This window comes from Globicephala melas, chromosome 15 (genome assembly GCF_963455315.2).
Source record: "Globicephala melas chromosome 15, mGloMel1.2, whole genome shotgun sequence".
Classification (NCBI taxonomy): Eukaryota; Metazoa; Chordata; class Mammalia; order Artiodactyla; family Delphinidae; genus Globicephala; species Globicephala melas.
The window spans coordinates 64,381,623-64,397,827 of record NC_083328.1 but is presented as its reverse complement, the minus strand read 5'-3'; the positions used below and the strand labels follow the sequence as shown (position 1 = coordinate 64,397,827).

At 37.6% G+C, this 16,205-nt stretch overlaps 1 protein-coding gene across 2 annotated transcripts in view; it reads left to right on the top strand.

The window, feature by feature from the left end:
* RBL1 (RB transcriptional corepressor like 1) overlaps positions 1-16,205 on the top strand; it is a 75,900-nt gene that overhangs the window by 34,262 nt on the left and 25,433 nt on the right. For both annotated transcript variants that reach the window (XM_030830647.2, XM_060284113.1), the window contains exons 14-16: positions 1,516-1,648; positions 5,639-5,905; positions 7,457-7,668. In XM_030830647.2, the coding sequence (XP_030686507.1) occupies positions 1,516-1,648; positions 5,639-5,905; positions 7,457-7,668 (612 nt within the window). The remainder of the gene's footprint in view (positions 1-1,515; positions 1,649-5,638; positions 5,906-7,456; positions 7,669-16,205) is intronic.

Sequence of the window (16,205 nt, the reverse complement as noted above, 5' to 3'; positions counted from 1 at the left end):
TTGCGGAGCACAGGCTCCGGACGCCCAGGCTCAGTGGCCATGGCTCACGGGCCTAGCCGCTCCGCGGCATGTGGGATCTTCCCGGACCGGGGCACGAACCCGTGTCCCCTGCATCGGCAGGCGGACTCTCAACCACTGCGCCACCAGGGAAGCCCTTCATTTTTCTTGAGTATATGGCTAGCAGTGGAATTGCTGGGCCATATAGTAACTCTTTTTAAGCTTTTGAGGAACCGTCAGACTGTTTTCCAAAGTGGCTGCACCATTTAACGTTCCCACCATCAGTGTATAAAGTTTCTAATATCTCCACATCCTCTCCAGTGCCTATTATCTGTCTTCTTGATTCTAGCCATCCTAGTAGGCATGAAGTATTATCTCACTGTGGTTTTTTTTTTTTGCATTTCCCTGATGGCTAATGATGTTCAACATCATTTCATGTGCTTATTGGCCATTTCTTTATCATCTTTGGAGAAATATCTATTCAGATCCTTTGCCCATTTTTTATTTGGGTTGTCTTTTTATTATTGAGTTATAGGTTCTTTATATATTTTAGATACACTCCTTTATCCGATATATGATCGGTAAAACTTTTCTCCCATTCTGTGGGTTGTCTTTTTACTTTCCTGATGATGACCTTTGAAACACAAAAGTTTTAAATTTTGATGAATCCAGTTTATTCTTCTGTTGCTTGTGCTTTCAGTATCAGATCTAAGAAACCATTAATCCCATCATTTTTAATTTTTTAAATATCCATATAAAGAATTGAGCACTTTTAATTAGTAGTATTTACAATAAAAAGATTAAAAGCTTCTACCTAATGCACACAAATTGCACATTTAACAGTTTAGTATCATGAGAAATTGAGTTTTTTCCCTTCACCTCTGTGTTATTCTTTTTTAACTCCTGTCTATACATCCTACTTTGCTTTTCTGTGTCTCCTTATACTTCATTAATCTTCTTGAGTTTTTCTCTAATCTCAAACAACTGAAAGAACTATTTAGGAAGAACTGAAAAGATGATTTCTTAAAGCCTCTCTTCTATGCTTCTTTGGTCTTTTGCAGCAGACTATGATTAATTGGGCAATCTTCAGTATTCATCAATATTTCCATTATGGAATCCATTGGGAAGTGGAAAAAAAAGCTATGAACTTAAAAGAGAAGGATTTGGGTTGAAGCCCTTGCTGTAATATTTAGTAGTACTGTGTCCTTGGGCAGATTTCACATTTTTGAGCCTCCATTTTCTCATCCATAAGTGAAGAATAGCAGTGCCTACCTCATAGGTTTACTTCTAGTGGTCAGTAAACTTTACTAGATATATTATAAGATTAAGTGAGTTGAACTCTTTACATATCTTTAACAATGTTAACTATTGAGCACTTTATGCAAGCTGGTATATTTTGTGAAGGACAGGGAAATAAAACAGTAAAAAGTTAAGAAGACTTTCTTTCTCATTTTTTCTGTTATGTTTTGATCAGTGGGTTTATCTGTGTGTAAAGCAGAGGGTTTTTGTTTTCTACAGGTTATATTCCCAAATAATTTTGAAACAGGAAACGGGGGAAATGTACAGGGACATCTTCCCATGATGCCAATGTCTCCTCTAATGCATCCAAGGGTCAAAGAAGTTCGGACTGACAGTGGGAGTCTTCGAAAGGGTAGGTTCAACATTGGTAAAACAATGAAAAAATAACAAACATCTTTTTTTAGAGAAAATTTCAGGTCTTGCCTAACGTATTATTAAGAAATACAATTTTTTTATCAAGATTTGAAAGGGGATTAATGTTTATGCCAATACCCCGTGTGGCTCATTGTATACTTTTTTATATTAAAGTAATAAGATTTCCACTCTGATTTTGAATCTAATCTATTTTTTAAATTGCAGTGTCTATTATTGTGGAAATAGTATTTTGGCTTTTTCATAAATATACACAACTTTTCCTCAATGCTAATGGAAAACTATTTAAGCTAAATACCTACTTTTCCAAATGTGATAAAAGTTATATTCTTTATCTCTAAGTCTTTATAGAAAAATAAATGTTTAAAGCAGAACAAAGAACTCTTTGGGATATTAAATTCATCTAATAAATTACTTATCTATGCTCTCTCAAAATAGTTCATTTGAGCCTTACTAATAGGAAGATTTTAGTGCATTATTCTTTATTTTCTCTTGTGGTGTAGCAAACTGATGTGTGCATCTTCTGGATTATTTAACTCTTGGATTTTTAAAAATCACTTAAAATCTTCTGATGACAATATCCCTGAATAAACCTCAGATGTACAAGTATTCAGGTTATATAGTAAGGTAGCTCAAGACCCACTTTTGGACTATAATTGTGTGTGTCTTGCTTTACACGTAGTATAAGGTCATGAAAATGTGCACACTGTGCATGCAAAACAGTCTTCATTAAGCAAGGGGAATAATTAGGATTGTTTTATGACCTTTAAAAATCTTGTCAAAGCTAAAAACTCTCTTACTGTCAATTATTAATATTTAAACAAATTTAAAAATAGTAAAAATATTTACTTAGTACACTACAATTGGAAACATTGAGAATGAAAGTGTTTTGTTTTTTAAAGTCATAAAGAATAGTTTAAATGGTGCTTGCCACTTTCTTCTCATATAACTTACAATACTGAGTGAGCTTCTTTCCTGTGCCTTGGTGAACTGTCGTGTTCCTTTCTAAGTTTGGACCAGCTCTTAACATTTTATCCTTTGTGCTTTCAGTGTTGTGAAATATTTCTGAAAGTTCCTTTAAAGTGAAGTTTTTTGCCATCATAACTTCCTGTTAGATGTCTTCATCCTATTTATCTTAACAACTTTTCGCATTTATATCAATAAGTCTCATCTTCACACAGTTCTTCTGGCTGTATATCTAATCTCTTGAATAGCAGCAGTGTCAACATTCCTAGGGTCAGCTATTTCTTCTATAACTTCATTAACAATTTTAATTTCACTTTCAGCATTATCACTTTTCAATTCTTTGTTGAACTTTCACTTTTTTGGGGGGGCCATTCCTTCTTTCATTTGTCTATTTTCATTCGTCTATTTTGTAAAATGCGGGTTTATCACTGGGAAATAAGGAGACAACATAACCATATGCTTTGCTGCCTGCATGAATTGAACCAGCAGATTTGCCCTGAACAATCACCAACAGACTTTGAAAGAAGTAACAGGATTGGTCACTGATCATGATGCACATCTATTTTTCACACAGTGATTTATGTAAATCCTCATGGGAAAAGTTTGTAGTTTATGCAGTTACTCACAGTTAATATACCATGGCAACTGAAATCTGAACCTTTTTGTTAAGGCTGTCGTTAATTTATGCTATGATAACTGAAACTCATGCATACTTTAACTGTACAAAGCATGAACTCTGTGCGTATGCATGTGTGTGTATCTGACTATAATGTGTATGTATGTATAATATATATTATATATATAATATATGTTATATATATGTGTGTGTGTGTGTGTTTGCAGCCTAGCTAGAGATATCAGAACTAAGATCATGAAGAAATGGTCACTAAAATGTAATTCTGTCCTGGTGGTGGAATTTTGAGTGTTACCTTTTTCATTACAGTTTTTTGGTATCGTTTGAGTTTTTTCAGTGAGCTTTTAAAAATTGAGATATAATTCACATCGCATAAAATTCACCCTTTTAAAATATACAATTCAGTATATTTACAAGACTATACAACTATCACCATTATCTAATTCCAGAACATTTTTATCACCCCACCCCCCCCAAAAAAAAAACCTGTATCCAACAGTAATCACTCTCTATTTCCTCCTCTACCAAGACCCTGGAACTACTAATCTATTCTTTGTCTCTATGGATCTTCCTGTACTGGACATTTCATATAAATGGAATTATATAATATGTGACCTTTGTGATTGGCTTCTTTTACTTATCATGTTTTCAAGATATATATGTTGTCGCATGTGTCAACACTTCATTACGCTGAATAATTCTTCATTGTATGGATATACTGTATATTGTTCGTTCATTCGTTTGTTAATGGACATTTGGATTATTTCCACTTGTTGGCTTTTATGAATAACGCTGCTGTGAACATTCAGGTGATATATTATTTTTATAATTAGAAGAAAACGGTATTTTCTTATAGGGGTTCAGGCAAGAGAATCAAATAATGGAAAATCCTTAGAAAACAATAATATTGAGCCTTGACTCTGGGAGAAAAAAGACAATTTATTAACTTATATATTTGTTAAATTTTTATTGTCTACTGCAGCTTTTCCAGTACTGTGCTAGGCAGAGCATCATTTCAAGGGGCTTGCAGCTAACTTCATGGCTATAACATGAGTTTTCCCTTGAAATGTCAGCTCTGAACATTCCAAGTCAGATTCAAGGGCTGCATTGATTTTCTTAGATATAAGGTATCCAGGTAGACTTCTGTTAAGGGGTAATGGGAGCTACAATAGAACTTTCCACTTTTTTACTAAGACTGGGAGTCAGAGTTGCTTTTATAACCTCCAGAATTATGGAGAGATTTTTATTAAACCATGACTATTCCTCACTTACCTCAGTAATACAGAGAGCTGTCAAATTATGCCAGAGGTAATTTTTATACCTTTTAAACATGTTTTGAAAATAGATGACATGGCTGTCTAATTATCTAGTAATTGTAAAAATAATTAGTGAAATGTTTTTACTTTAAAAACATGTTATATACCTGTAAAGAAACAGTGGGTTGAGGGAAGTAGGGGGGAAATGGTGGGAAAAGATGTAGGATTGGCTAGGAGAGGCTTTGCACCTAGTGGAGATGGAAAGGAGAGCAGTTTCTGCAGAAGGATAGCACTGGAAAAGAGGTTTAATCCATACTTTACTTTCTTTTTGATCAATACACTAATGCCTCAGATTAAGGCAAGTTAAGCAGAGTCATAACACTTCTACTCATCTTTATCTTCTAGTGGACTTATAAAAGATGATTCTGCCTCTACTAAATCAGAAAGCCACAGCTACTGCCTTAAACTATTTGAAGTGTGGGCATGTGGTGAAGGCAAAATTGTGAACCAAATCACTGATTTTTCCTTCTAATCAGGAGTTATTTACTAGATAAGATTGGGAGACAGAAGCTAGTTGGACTACTTTTGAAATTTAGCAGTCACCACATTCTACTTCTCACCTTCTACTTTACCCTTAATATTTTGCTTCTTTAATATAGGCAGAGGTTCAAGAAACCAGGAAGGTGAGCTCTCATTATTTTATTTTATTTTATTTTCCTTTTTTTTTTTTTTTTTTTTTTTGCGTTACGCGGGCCTCTCACTGCTGCGGCCTCTCCCGCTGCAGAGCGCAGGCTTCGGACGCACAGGCTCAGCGGCCATGGCTCACGGGCACAGCCGCTCTGCGGCATGTGGGATCCTCCCGAACTGGGGCATGAACCCACGTCCCCTGCATCGGCAGGCGGACTCCCAACCACTGCGCCACCAGGGAAGCCCCATAATTTTATTTTAATATTTACTTCATTCTTCTCTCTCCCACTAGACTCGATTATTCCATGAGGACAGAGGCCATGTTATTAGCATAGTAACTCAATCTCTGTTTGTTGAATGAGTGAGTAAACCTGACTTATTATTTTGGAATACATGTCAAACTGTTATAAATTTTTCTCTTTATTAGATACGCAACCATTGTCTCCAATTTCTGTCCATGAACGCTACAGTTCTCCTACCGCTGGCAGTGCTAAGAGAAGACTTTTTGGGGAAGACCCCCCAAAGGAAATGCTTATGGACAGGATCATAACAGAAGGAACAAAATTGAAAATTGCTCCTTCTTCAAGCATTACTGCTGAAAATATATCAATTTCACCTGGGCAAAGTCTTCTAACAATGGCCACAGCCATAGTAACAGGGACAACAGGACATAAAGTTACAATCCCATTGCATGGTAACATTTTGATGCATTTATTTTATATTTTTTCTGAGTTGGGTGAAAATTTAAGAAATGTCTTATTGGACTGATCACATGGTCTTATTATTCCAGTATTTTTTCTTGAACCTATATACTTTTTTTTCTCTTTGGCTGCGTTTGGTCTTCGTTGCTGTGCATGGGCTTTCTCCAGTTATGGGGAGCAGGGGATACTCTTCATTGCAGTGCGCGGGCTTCTCATTGCGGTGGCTTCTCCTGTTGCGGAACACGGGCTCTAGGCGTGCGGGCTTCAGTAGTTGCAGCACACGGGCTTCAGTAGTTGCGGCGCGAGGGCTCAGTAGTTGCGGCTCGAGCACATGTGGGCTTCAGTAGTTGTGGCACATGGGCTTAGTATTTGTGGCTTGTGAGCTCTAGGGTGCAGGCTCAGTAGTTGTGGCGCACGGGCTTAGTTGCTCCATGGCATGTGGGATCTTCCCAGACCAGGAATCGAACCTGTGTCTCCTGCATTGGCAGGCAGATTCTTAACCACTTCGCCACCAGGGAAGTCCCTGAACCCATACTTTTTTTTCTCTAAGAGCAGTTTTAGGTTCATGGCAAAATTGAGCCTTCCTTGTCATCAACATCCTGCACCAGAGAGACACATGTGTTACAACTGATGAACTTTCATGGACACATCATTATCACCCCAAGTCCGTAGTTTGCATTGGGGTTCACTCTTTGGTGTTGTACATTCTATGAATTTTGACAAATGTCTAATGACACATATCTACCATTATACTGTTATACAGAATAGTTTCACTGCCCTAAAGATCCTCTGTGCTCCACCCTTTTGTTTTGTTTTGAACCTATAGAGGCATTCCTAGTATTATTGCACTTTGCTTTGTTGCACTTTACAGATACTATTTTTTTTTTTTTTTTACAAATTGAAGGTTTCTGGCAACCCTCTGTTGTCATATGATGATTAGCATTTTTTAGCAACAAAGTATTTTTTAATTGAGTTATGTACATTGTTTTTTAGTCATTATGCTATTGCACACTTAATAAACTGCAATATAGCATAAACATAATTTTTATGTGCACTAGGAATCCAAAAAATTCATGTGACTCACTTTATTATGATACTCAATTTATTGTAGTGGTCTGGAACCAAACTCGCAATATCTCTGAGGTATGCCTGCACTGTTTTTTGAATTTTCACATTTTATAAATTTACAACCCTCTTTGTTAGGACTTATTTTATTTTCTTATCTGAGTTTTACAAATAAGTGCATTGAGGAAGAATTTTGTTTATTGATTAAAAACATCTCCTTTAGAGCTCAAAAGAACAATTTTATTGTTTCAGAGCAGAAATAGAAAATAAGAGTATCATAACCTAGAATTACTATTTTTGTGGCTTTCTTCTAACATATTCCTATGCATAAATAGATAGATAGATAGATAGGTAGGTAGATAGATAGATAGTAAAGGAAGGAAGGGAGGGAGAGAGGGAGGAAGGAAGCAAGGAAGGAAGAATTGACAACTTTTCTGGGACACACTTCTAAAACTAAGAACTCTTGCTTGTACATTCAGGTATTGCAAATGATGCTGGAGAGATCACACTGATACCAATTTCCATGAATACAACTCAGGAGTCCAAAGTCGAGAGTCCTGTATCACTTACGGCTCAGTCATTAATTGGTGCTTCTCCAAAACAGACCCATTTGACTAAAGCACAAGAGGTACATTCAGTTGGAATAAGCAAACCAAAGAGAACTGGGTCCTTAGCACTGTTTTATAGAAAGGTACGTGTTTTTATAGCATCTAAAAAGGTCTCCTTTAATCAATGCAAGAAAAATTGAGTAACAGAGGGCAACTTTAGCCTTCTTTTTTTGTGTGTGGTAAAATATACATGAAATTTACTATTTTAACCATTTTTAAGTGTACAGCTAAATGTCATTAGTACATTCGCATTGTTGTGCAGCTTCCACCATCATCCACCTCCAGACTTTTTCATCTTCCTAAACTGAAACTCTGTACCCATTAAATAGTAACTCCTCATTTCTTCCTCCCACCCCCAGCCCCTGGTAGCCATTATTCTACTTTCTGTCTCTATGAATTTGACTACTCTAGGTACCTCATATAAGTGGAATTATATAACGTTTGTCCTTTTTTGACAGGCTTATTTCACTTAGCATAATGTTTTCAAGGCTCTTCCATATTGTAGCATGGTCAGAATTTCCTTCCTTTTTAAAACTAATATTTCATGGTATGTATATACCATATTTTGTTTATCCATTCATCTATAGATGGACATTTGCGTTGTTTCTACCTTTTGGTTATTGTGAGTGAATAGTGTTGCTATGAACATTGGTGTACAGGTATCCAAGTCTGTTTTCAATTCTTTTGGGTACATACAGAAGTGGAATAGTAATTCTAAATTTAATTTTTGAGAAAATGCTATGCAGTTTCCCACAGTGGCTGCACCATTTATATTCCTGCTAGCAACATACAAGGTTTTCCACAATATTGTGAAATACAAGTGTTTTTCTCTTTCTGACTTACTTCACTCTTTATGACAGTCTCTAGATCCATCCTACTCACTACAAATAACTCAATTTTGTTTCTTTTTATGGCTACGTAACATTCCATTGTGTATATGTGCCACATCTTCTTTATCCGTTCATCTGTCGATGGACACTTAGGTTGCTTCCATGTCCTGGCTGTTGTTAGTAGAACTGCAATGAACATTGTGGTACATGACTCTTTGAATTATGGTTTTCTCAGGGTATATGCCCAATAGTGGGATCGCAGGGTCATATGGTAGTTCTATTTTTACTTTTTTAAGGAACCTCCATACTGTTCTTCATAGTGGTTGTATCAATTTACATTTCCACCAGCAGTGCAAGAGGGTTCCCTTTTCTCCACACCCTCTCCAGCATTTATCGTGTGTAGATTTTTTGATGATGGCCGTTCTGACCGGTGTGAGATGATAACCTCATTGTAGTTTTGATTTGCATGTCTCTAATGATTAGTGATTTTGAGCATGCTTTCATGTGTTTGTTGACAATCTGTATATCTTCTTTGGAGAAATGTCTGTTTAGATCTTCTGCCCATTTTTGGATTGTGTTGTTTGGTTTTTTAATATCGAGCTGAATGAGCTGCTTGTATATTTTGGAGATTAATCCTTTGTCATTTGCTTCATTTGCAAATATTTTCTCCCATTCTGAGGGTTGTCTTTTCATCTTGTTTATGGTTTCCTTTGCTGTGCAAAAGCATTTAAGTTTCATTAGGTCCCATTTGTTTATTTTTGTTTTTATTTCTATTACTCTATGAGGTGGGTGAAACAGAATCTTGCTGTGTTGTATGTCATGGAGTGTTCTGCCTATGTTTTCCTCTAAGAATTTTATTGTGTCTGGCCTTACATTTAGGTCTTTAATCCATTTTGAGTTTAGTTTTGTGTGTGGTGTTAAGGACTGTTCTAATTTCATTCTTTTACATGTAGCTGTCCAGTTTTCCCAGCACCACTTATTGAAGAGGCTGTCTTTTCTCCATTGTATATTCGTGCCTCCTTTTTTAAAGATAAGGTGACCATAGGTGCGTGGGTTTATCTCTGGGCTTTCTATCCTGTTCCATTGATCTATACTTCTGTTTTTGTGCCAGTACCATATTGTCTTGATTACTGTAGCTTCGTAGTATAGTCCAAAGTCAAGGAGCCTGATTCCTCCAGCTCTGTTTTTCTTTCTCAAGATTGCTTTGGCTATTCGGGGTCTTTTGTGTTTCCATGCAAATTGTGAAATATTTGTTCTAGTTCTGTGAAAAATGCCATTGGTAGCTTGATAGGGATTGCATTGAATCTGTAGACTGCTTTGGGTAGTATAGTCATTTTCACAATGTTGATTCTTCCAGTCCAAGAACATGGTATGTCTCTCCATCTGTTTGTATCCTCTTTGATTTCTTTCATCAGTATCTTATAGTTTTCTGCATACAGGTCTTTTGTCATCCTTAGGTAGGTTTATTCCTAGGTATTTTATTCTTTTGTTGAAGTGGTAAATGGGAGTGTTTCCTTAATTTCTCTTTCAGATTTTTCATCATTAGTTTATAGGAATGCAAGAGATTTCTGTGCATTAATTTTATATCCTGCTACTTTACCAAATGCATTGATTAGCTCTAGTAGTTTTTTGGTAGCATCTTTAGGATTCACTATGTATAGTATCATGTCATCTGCGAACAGTGACAGTTTTACTTCTTTTTTCACAAGTTGGATTCCTTTTATTTCTTTTTCTTCTCTGATTGCTGTGGCTAAATCTTCCAAAACTATGTTGAATAATAGTGGTGAGAGTGGGCAACCTTGTCTTGTTCCTGATCTTAGTGGAAGTGGTTTCAGTTTTTCACCATTGAGAACAATGTTGGCTGTGGGTTTGTCATATATGGCTTTATTATGTTGAGTTAAGTTCCCTCTATGCCTACTTTCTGGAGAGTTTTTATCATAAATAGCTGTTGAATTTTGTCAAAAGCTTTTTCTGCATCTATTGAGATGATCATATGGTTTTTATTCTTCAATTTGTTAATATGGTTTATCACATTGATTGATTCTGTATGTTGAAGAATCCTTGCATTCCTGGGATAAACCCCACTTGATCATGGTGTATGTTCCTTTTAATGTGCTGTTGGATTCTGTTTGCTAGTATTTTGTTGAGGATTTTTGCATCTTGTTCATCAGTGATATTGGCCTATAGTTTTCTTTTTTTGTGACATCTTTGTCTGGTTTTGGTATCAGGGTGATGGTGGCCTCGTAGAATGAGTCTGGGAGTGTTCCTCCCTCTGCTATATTTTGGAAGAGTTTGAGAAGGATATGTGTTAGCTCTTCTCTAAATGTTTGCTAGAATTCTCCTGTGAGTCCATTTGGTCCTTGGCTTTTGTTTGTTGGAAGATTTTTAATCACAGTTTCAATTTCAGTGCTTGTGATTGGTCTATTCATGTTTTCTATTTCTTCCTGGTTCAGTCTTGGAAGGTTATACCTTTCTAAGAATTTGTCCATTTCTTCCAGGTTGTCCATTTTTTTGACATATAGTTGCTTTTAGTAATCTCTCATGATCCTTTGTATTTCTGCAGTGTCAGTTATTATTTCTCCTTTTTCATTTCTAATTCTATTGATGTGAGTCTTCTCCCTTTTTTTCCTGATGAGTCTGGCTAGTGATTTATCATTTTTGTTTTTCTTCTCAAAGAACCATCTTTTAGTTTTATTGATCTTAGCTATTTTTTCCTTCATTTCTTTTTCATTATTTCTGATCTCATCTTTATCATTTCTTTCCTTCTGCTAACTTTGAGGTTTTTTTGTTCTTCTGTCTCTAATTGCTTTAGGTGTAAGGTTAGGTTGTTTATTTGAGATGTTTCTTGTTTCTTGAGGTAGGATTGTATTGCTATAAATGTCCCTCTTAAGAACTGTTTTTGCTGCATCCCATAGGTTTTGGGTTGTCGTGTTTTCATTGTCATTTGTTTCTAGGTATTTTTTGATTACCTCTTTGATTTCTTCAGTGATCTCTTGGTTATTTAGTAGTGTGTTGTTTAGCCTTCATGTGTGTGTATTTTTCACACCTTTTTTCCTGTTATTGGTATCTAGTCTCATAGCATTGTGGTCGGAAAACATACTTGATATGATTTCAATTTTCTTAAATTTAGCAGGGCTTGAGTTGTGACCCAAGATATGATCTGTCCTGGAAAATGTTCTATGAGCACTTGAGAAGAAAGTGTATTCTGTTGTTTTGGGATGGGATGTCCTATAAATATCAATTAAGTCCATCTTGTTTAATGTATCATTTAAAGCTTGTGTTTCCTTATTTATTTTCATTTTGGGTGATCTCTCCATTGGCGAAAGTGGGGTGTTAAAGTCTCCTACTATTACTGTGTTGCTGTCGATTTCCCCTTTTATGGCTGTTAGCATTTGCCTTATGTACTGAGGTGCTCCTGTGTTGAGTGCATAAATATTTACAATTGTTATATCTTCTTGGATTGATCCCTTGATCATTATTTAGTGTCCTTCCTTGTCTCTTGTAACATTCTTTATTTTAAAGTCTACTTTATCTGATATGAGAATTGCTCCTCCAGCTTTCTTTTGATTTCCATTTGCATGGAATATCATTTTCCATCCCCTCACTTTCAGTCTGTATGTGTCCCTAGGTCTGAAGTGGGTCTCTTGTAGACAGCATATATACGGGTTATGTTTTTGTATCCATTCAGCCAGTCTATGTCTTTTGGTTGGAGCATTTAATCCATTTACATTTAAGGTATATATCAATATATGTGTTCCGGTTACCATTTTCTTTATTGTTTTGCATTTGTTATTGTAGGTGTTTTCCTCTCTTGTGTTTCCTGCTTAGGGAAGTTCCTTTAGCATTTGTTGTAAAGCTGGTGTGGTGGTGCTGAATTCTCTTAGCTTTTGCTTGTCTGTAAAGGTTTCAGTTGCTCCATCAAATCTGAATGAGATCCTCGATGGGTAGAGTAATCTTGGTTGTAGGTTTTTCTCTTTCATCACTTTAAATATGTCCTACCACTCCCTTCTGGCTTGCAGAGTTTCTGCTGAGAAATCAGCTGTTAACATTACAGGGATTCCCTTGTATGTTATTTGTTGCTTTTCCCTTGCTGCTTTTAATATTTTTTCTTTGTATTTAATTTTTGATCATTTGATTAATATGTGTCTTGGCATGCTTCTCCTTGGATTTATCCTGAATGGGACTCTCTGTGCTTCCTGGACTTGACTATTTGCTTACCCATATTAGGGAAGTTTTCAACTATAATCTCTTCAAATATTTTCTCAGTCCCTTTTTTTTCTCTTCTTCTTCTGGGACCCCTATAATTTGAATGTTGGTGCGTTTAGTGTTGTCCCAGAGGTTTCTGAGATTCTCCTTGATTTTTTTCATTCTTTTTTCTTTATTCTGCTCTGTGGTAGTTATTTCCACTGTTTTATCTTCCAGGTCACTTATCTGTTCTTTTGCCTCAGTTATTCTGCTATTGATTCCTTCTAGAGAATTTTTTATTTCATTTATTGTGTTGTTCATCATTGTTTGTTTGCTCTTTAGTTCTTTTAGGTCCTTGTTAAACGTTTCTTGTATTTTCTCCATTGTATTTCCAAGATTTGGGATCATCTGTACTATCATTACTCAGAATTCTTTTTGAGGTAGACTGCCTATTTCCTCTTCATTTGTTTGGTCTGGTGGGTTTTTACCTTGCTCCTTCATCTGCTGTGTATTTCTCTGTCTTCTCATTTTGCTTAACTTACTGTGTTTGGGGTCTCCTTTTCGCAGGCTGCAGGTTCATAGTTCTCGTTTTTGGTGTCTGCCCCCAGTGCGTAAAGTTGGTTCAGTGGGTTGTGTAGGCTTTCTAGTGGAGGGGACTGGTGCCTGTGTTCTGGTGGATAAGGCTGGATCTTGTCTTTCTGGTGAGCTGGACTGCATGCAGTGGTGTGTTTTGGGGTGTCTGTGACCTTATTATGATTTTAGGCAGCCTCTCTGCTAATGGGTGGGGTTGTGTTCCTGTCTTGCTAGTTGTTTGGCATAGGGTGTCCATCACTGTAGCTTGCTGGTCATTGAGTGGAGCTGGGTCTTCACGTTGAGATGGAGATCTCTAAGAGAGCTTTCGCCATTTGATATTATGTGGGGCTGGGAGGTCTCTGGTGGACCACTGTCCTGAACTCAGCTCTCCCACCTCAGAGGCTCAGACCGGACACCCGGCTGGAGCACCAAGGCCCTGTCAGCCACATGGCTCAGAAGAAAAGGGAGAAAAAAAGAAAGAAAGAGAAATAAAATGAAGTTATAAAAATTAAAAATTAAAAATATATTATTAAAAATAAAAAATGAGAAAGTAAAAAAAAAAAGAAGTGAGAAACCAAACCAAAAAACAAATCCACCAATGGTAATAAGTGCTAAAAATTATACTAAAAAAAAAAAAAGACAGAACCCTAGGACAAATGGCAAAAGCAAAGCTATACAGACAAAATCACACAAAGAAGCATACACATACACACTGGCAAAAGGAGAAAAAGGAAAAATGTATGTATATTAAAAAAAGGAAGAGAGCAACAACCAAATCAATAAACCTATCTACCAGTGATAATAAGCTCTAAATTCTAAACTAAGATAAACATAAAGCCAGAAACAAATTTGATGCTGAAAGCAAACCCCAACTCTATAGTTGCTCCCAAAGTCCACTGCCTCAATTTTGGGATGATTCGTTGTCTATTCAGGTATTCCACAGATGCAGGGTACATCAGTTTGATTGTGGAGATTTAATCCGCTGCTCCTGAGGCTGCTGGGAGAGATTTCCCTTTCTCTTCCTTGTTCGCACAGCTCCTGGAGTTCAGCTTTGGATTTGGCCCCACTTCTGCGTTTAGGTCGCCTGAGGGCGTCTGTTTCCCTCCCAGACAGGACGGGGTTAAAAAGTAGCAGCTGATTAGGGGGCTCTGGCTCCCTCAGGCCAGGGGAAGGGAGGAGTACAGAATGCGGGGCAAGCCTGCGGCCGCAGAGGCCAACATAATGTTGTAACAGCCTGGGCATGACGTGTGTTCTCCCGGGGAAGTTGTCCCTGGATCTCGGGACCCTGGTAGTGGCGGGCTGCACAGGCTCCCGGGAGGCGAGGTGTGAGTAGTGACCTGTGCTTGCACACAGGCTTCTTGGTGGCTGCAGAAGCAGCCTTAGCATTTCATGCCCGTCTCTGGGGTCCACGCTGATAGCCACGGCTCGCACTCGTCTCTGGAGCTCGTTTAGGTGGTGCTCTGAATCCCCTCTCCTCGCGCACCATGAAACAATGGTCTGTTGCCTCTTAGGCAGTTCCAGACTTTTTCCCGGACTCCCTCCCAGGTAGCTGTGACTGACTAGCTGCCTTCAGTCTGTGTTCACGCAGCTAGCTCCAGTCCTCTCCCTGGGATCTGACCTCCGAAGCCCGAGCCTCAGCTCCCAGCCCCCACCCGCCCCGGCGGGTGAGCAGACAAGCCTCTCAGGCTGGTGAGTGCTGGTCGGCACCGATTCTCTATGTGGGAATCTCTCCGCTTTGCTCTCTGCACCCCTGTTGTTGCGCTGTCCTCTGTGGCTCCAAAGCTTCCCACCCGCCATCTCCACCAGTGAAGGGGCTTCCTAGCGTGTGGAAACTTTTCCTCCTTCACAGCTCCCTCCCGGAGGTGCAGGTCCCATCCCTATTCTTTTGTCTCTGTTTTTTCTTTTTTATTTTGCCCTACCCAGGTACGTGGGGAGTTTCTTGCCTTTTGGGAAGTCTGAAGTCTTCTGCCAGTGTTCAGTAGGTGTTCCATAGGAGCTGTTCCTCATGTAGATGTATTTTTGATGTATTTGTGGGGAGGAAGGTGATCTCCACGTCTTACTCCTCCACCATTTTGAAGCTATCTCCTTGCTGCAGTTTTGATTTGCGTTTCCCTGATGATTAGTGATATTGAGCATCTTTTCATGGGCTTATTGGCAATCCTTTTACCTTCCTCAGCGAAATGTCTATTCAAGTCCTTTGCCCATTTTTTGAGTTTTTTATTGGTGAGTTGTAAAAGTCCTTTATATTGTCGGGATGTTAATTCCTTATCAGATACATGATTTGCAAATATCTTCTCCCATTCCATGGGTTGCCTTTTCACTATGTTATATATTAGTGTCTTTTGACGCACAGAAGTTTTTAATTTGATGAAGTCTAATTTATCTATGTTTTGTTTTGTTGTCTTGTTCTTTTTGGTGTCATATCCGAGAAATCATTGCACATGCCAGTGTCATGAAGCTTTTCCCCTATGTTTTCTTGTAGGATTTTTATAGTTTTAGAAATTACATTTAGGTCTTTGATCCATTTTGAGTTAATTTTTATATATGGTATAAGGTAAGGACCCAGTTTCATTCTTTTGCATGTGGATATCCAGTTTTCTCAGTAAGTCTTGTTGACAAGACTGCCTTTCTCCACTGAATGGTCTTGACACCCTTGTCAAGTTACTCATCACTGTATATGTGAGGGTTTATTTCTGGGCTCTGTATTCTATTCATTGGTCTCTTCTTGCCAGTACCACAGTTTTAATTAGTGTAACTTTGTAGTAAGGTTTGAAGTCAGAAAATGTGAGACCTCCAACTTTGTTCTTCTTTTTCAAGATTATTTTGACTATTCAGAGTCCCTTGACATTCCATATGAGTTTTAGGATGGATTTTTTTCTATTTCTGCAAAAAAAAAAAAAAATCTTTAGGGTTTTAATATGGATTATACTGAATCTGTAGATTGCTTTCAGTAGTGTTGACATCTTAACAATATTAAGTCTTCCAGTCCATGAACATAGTATGTCTTTCCATTTATTCATGTTTTCTTTAAT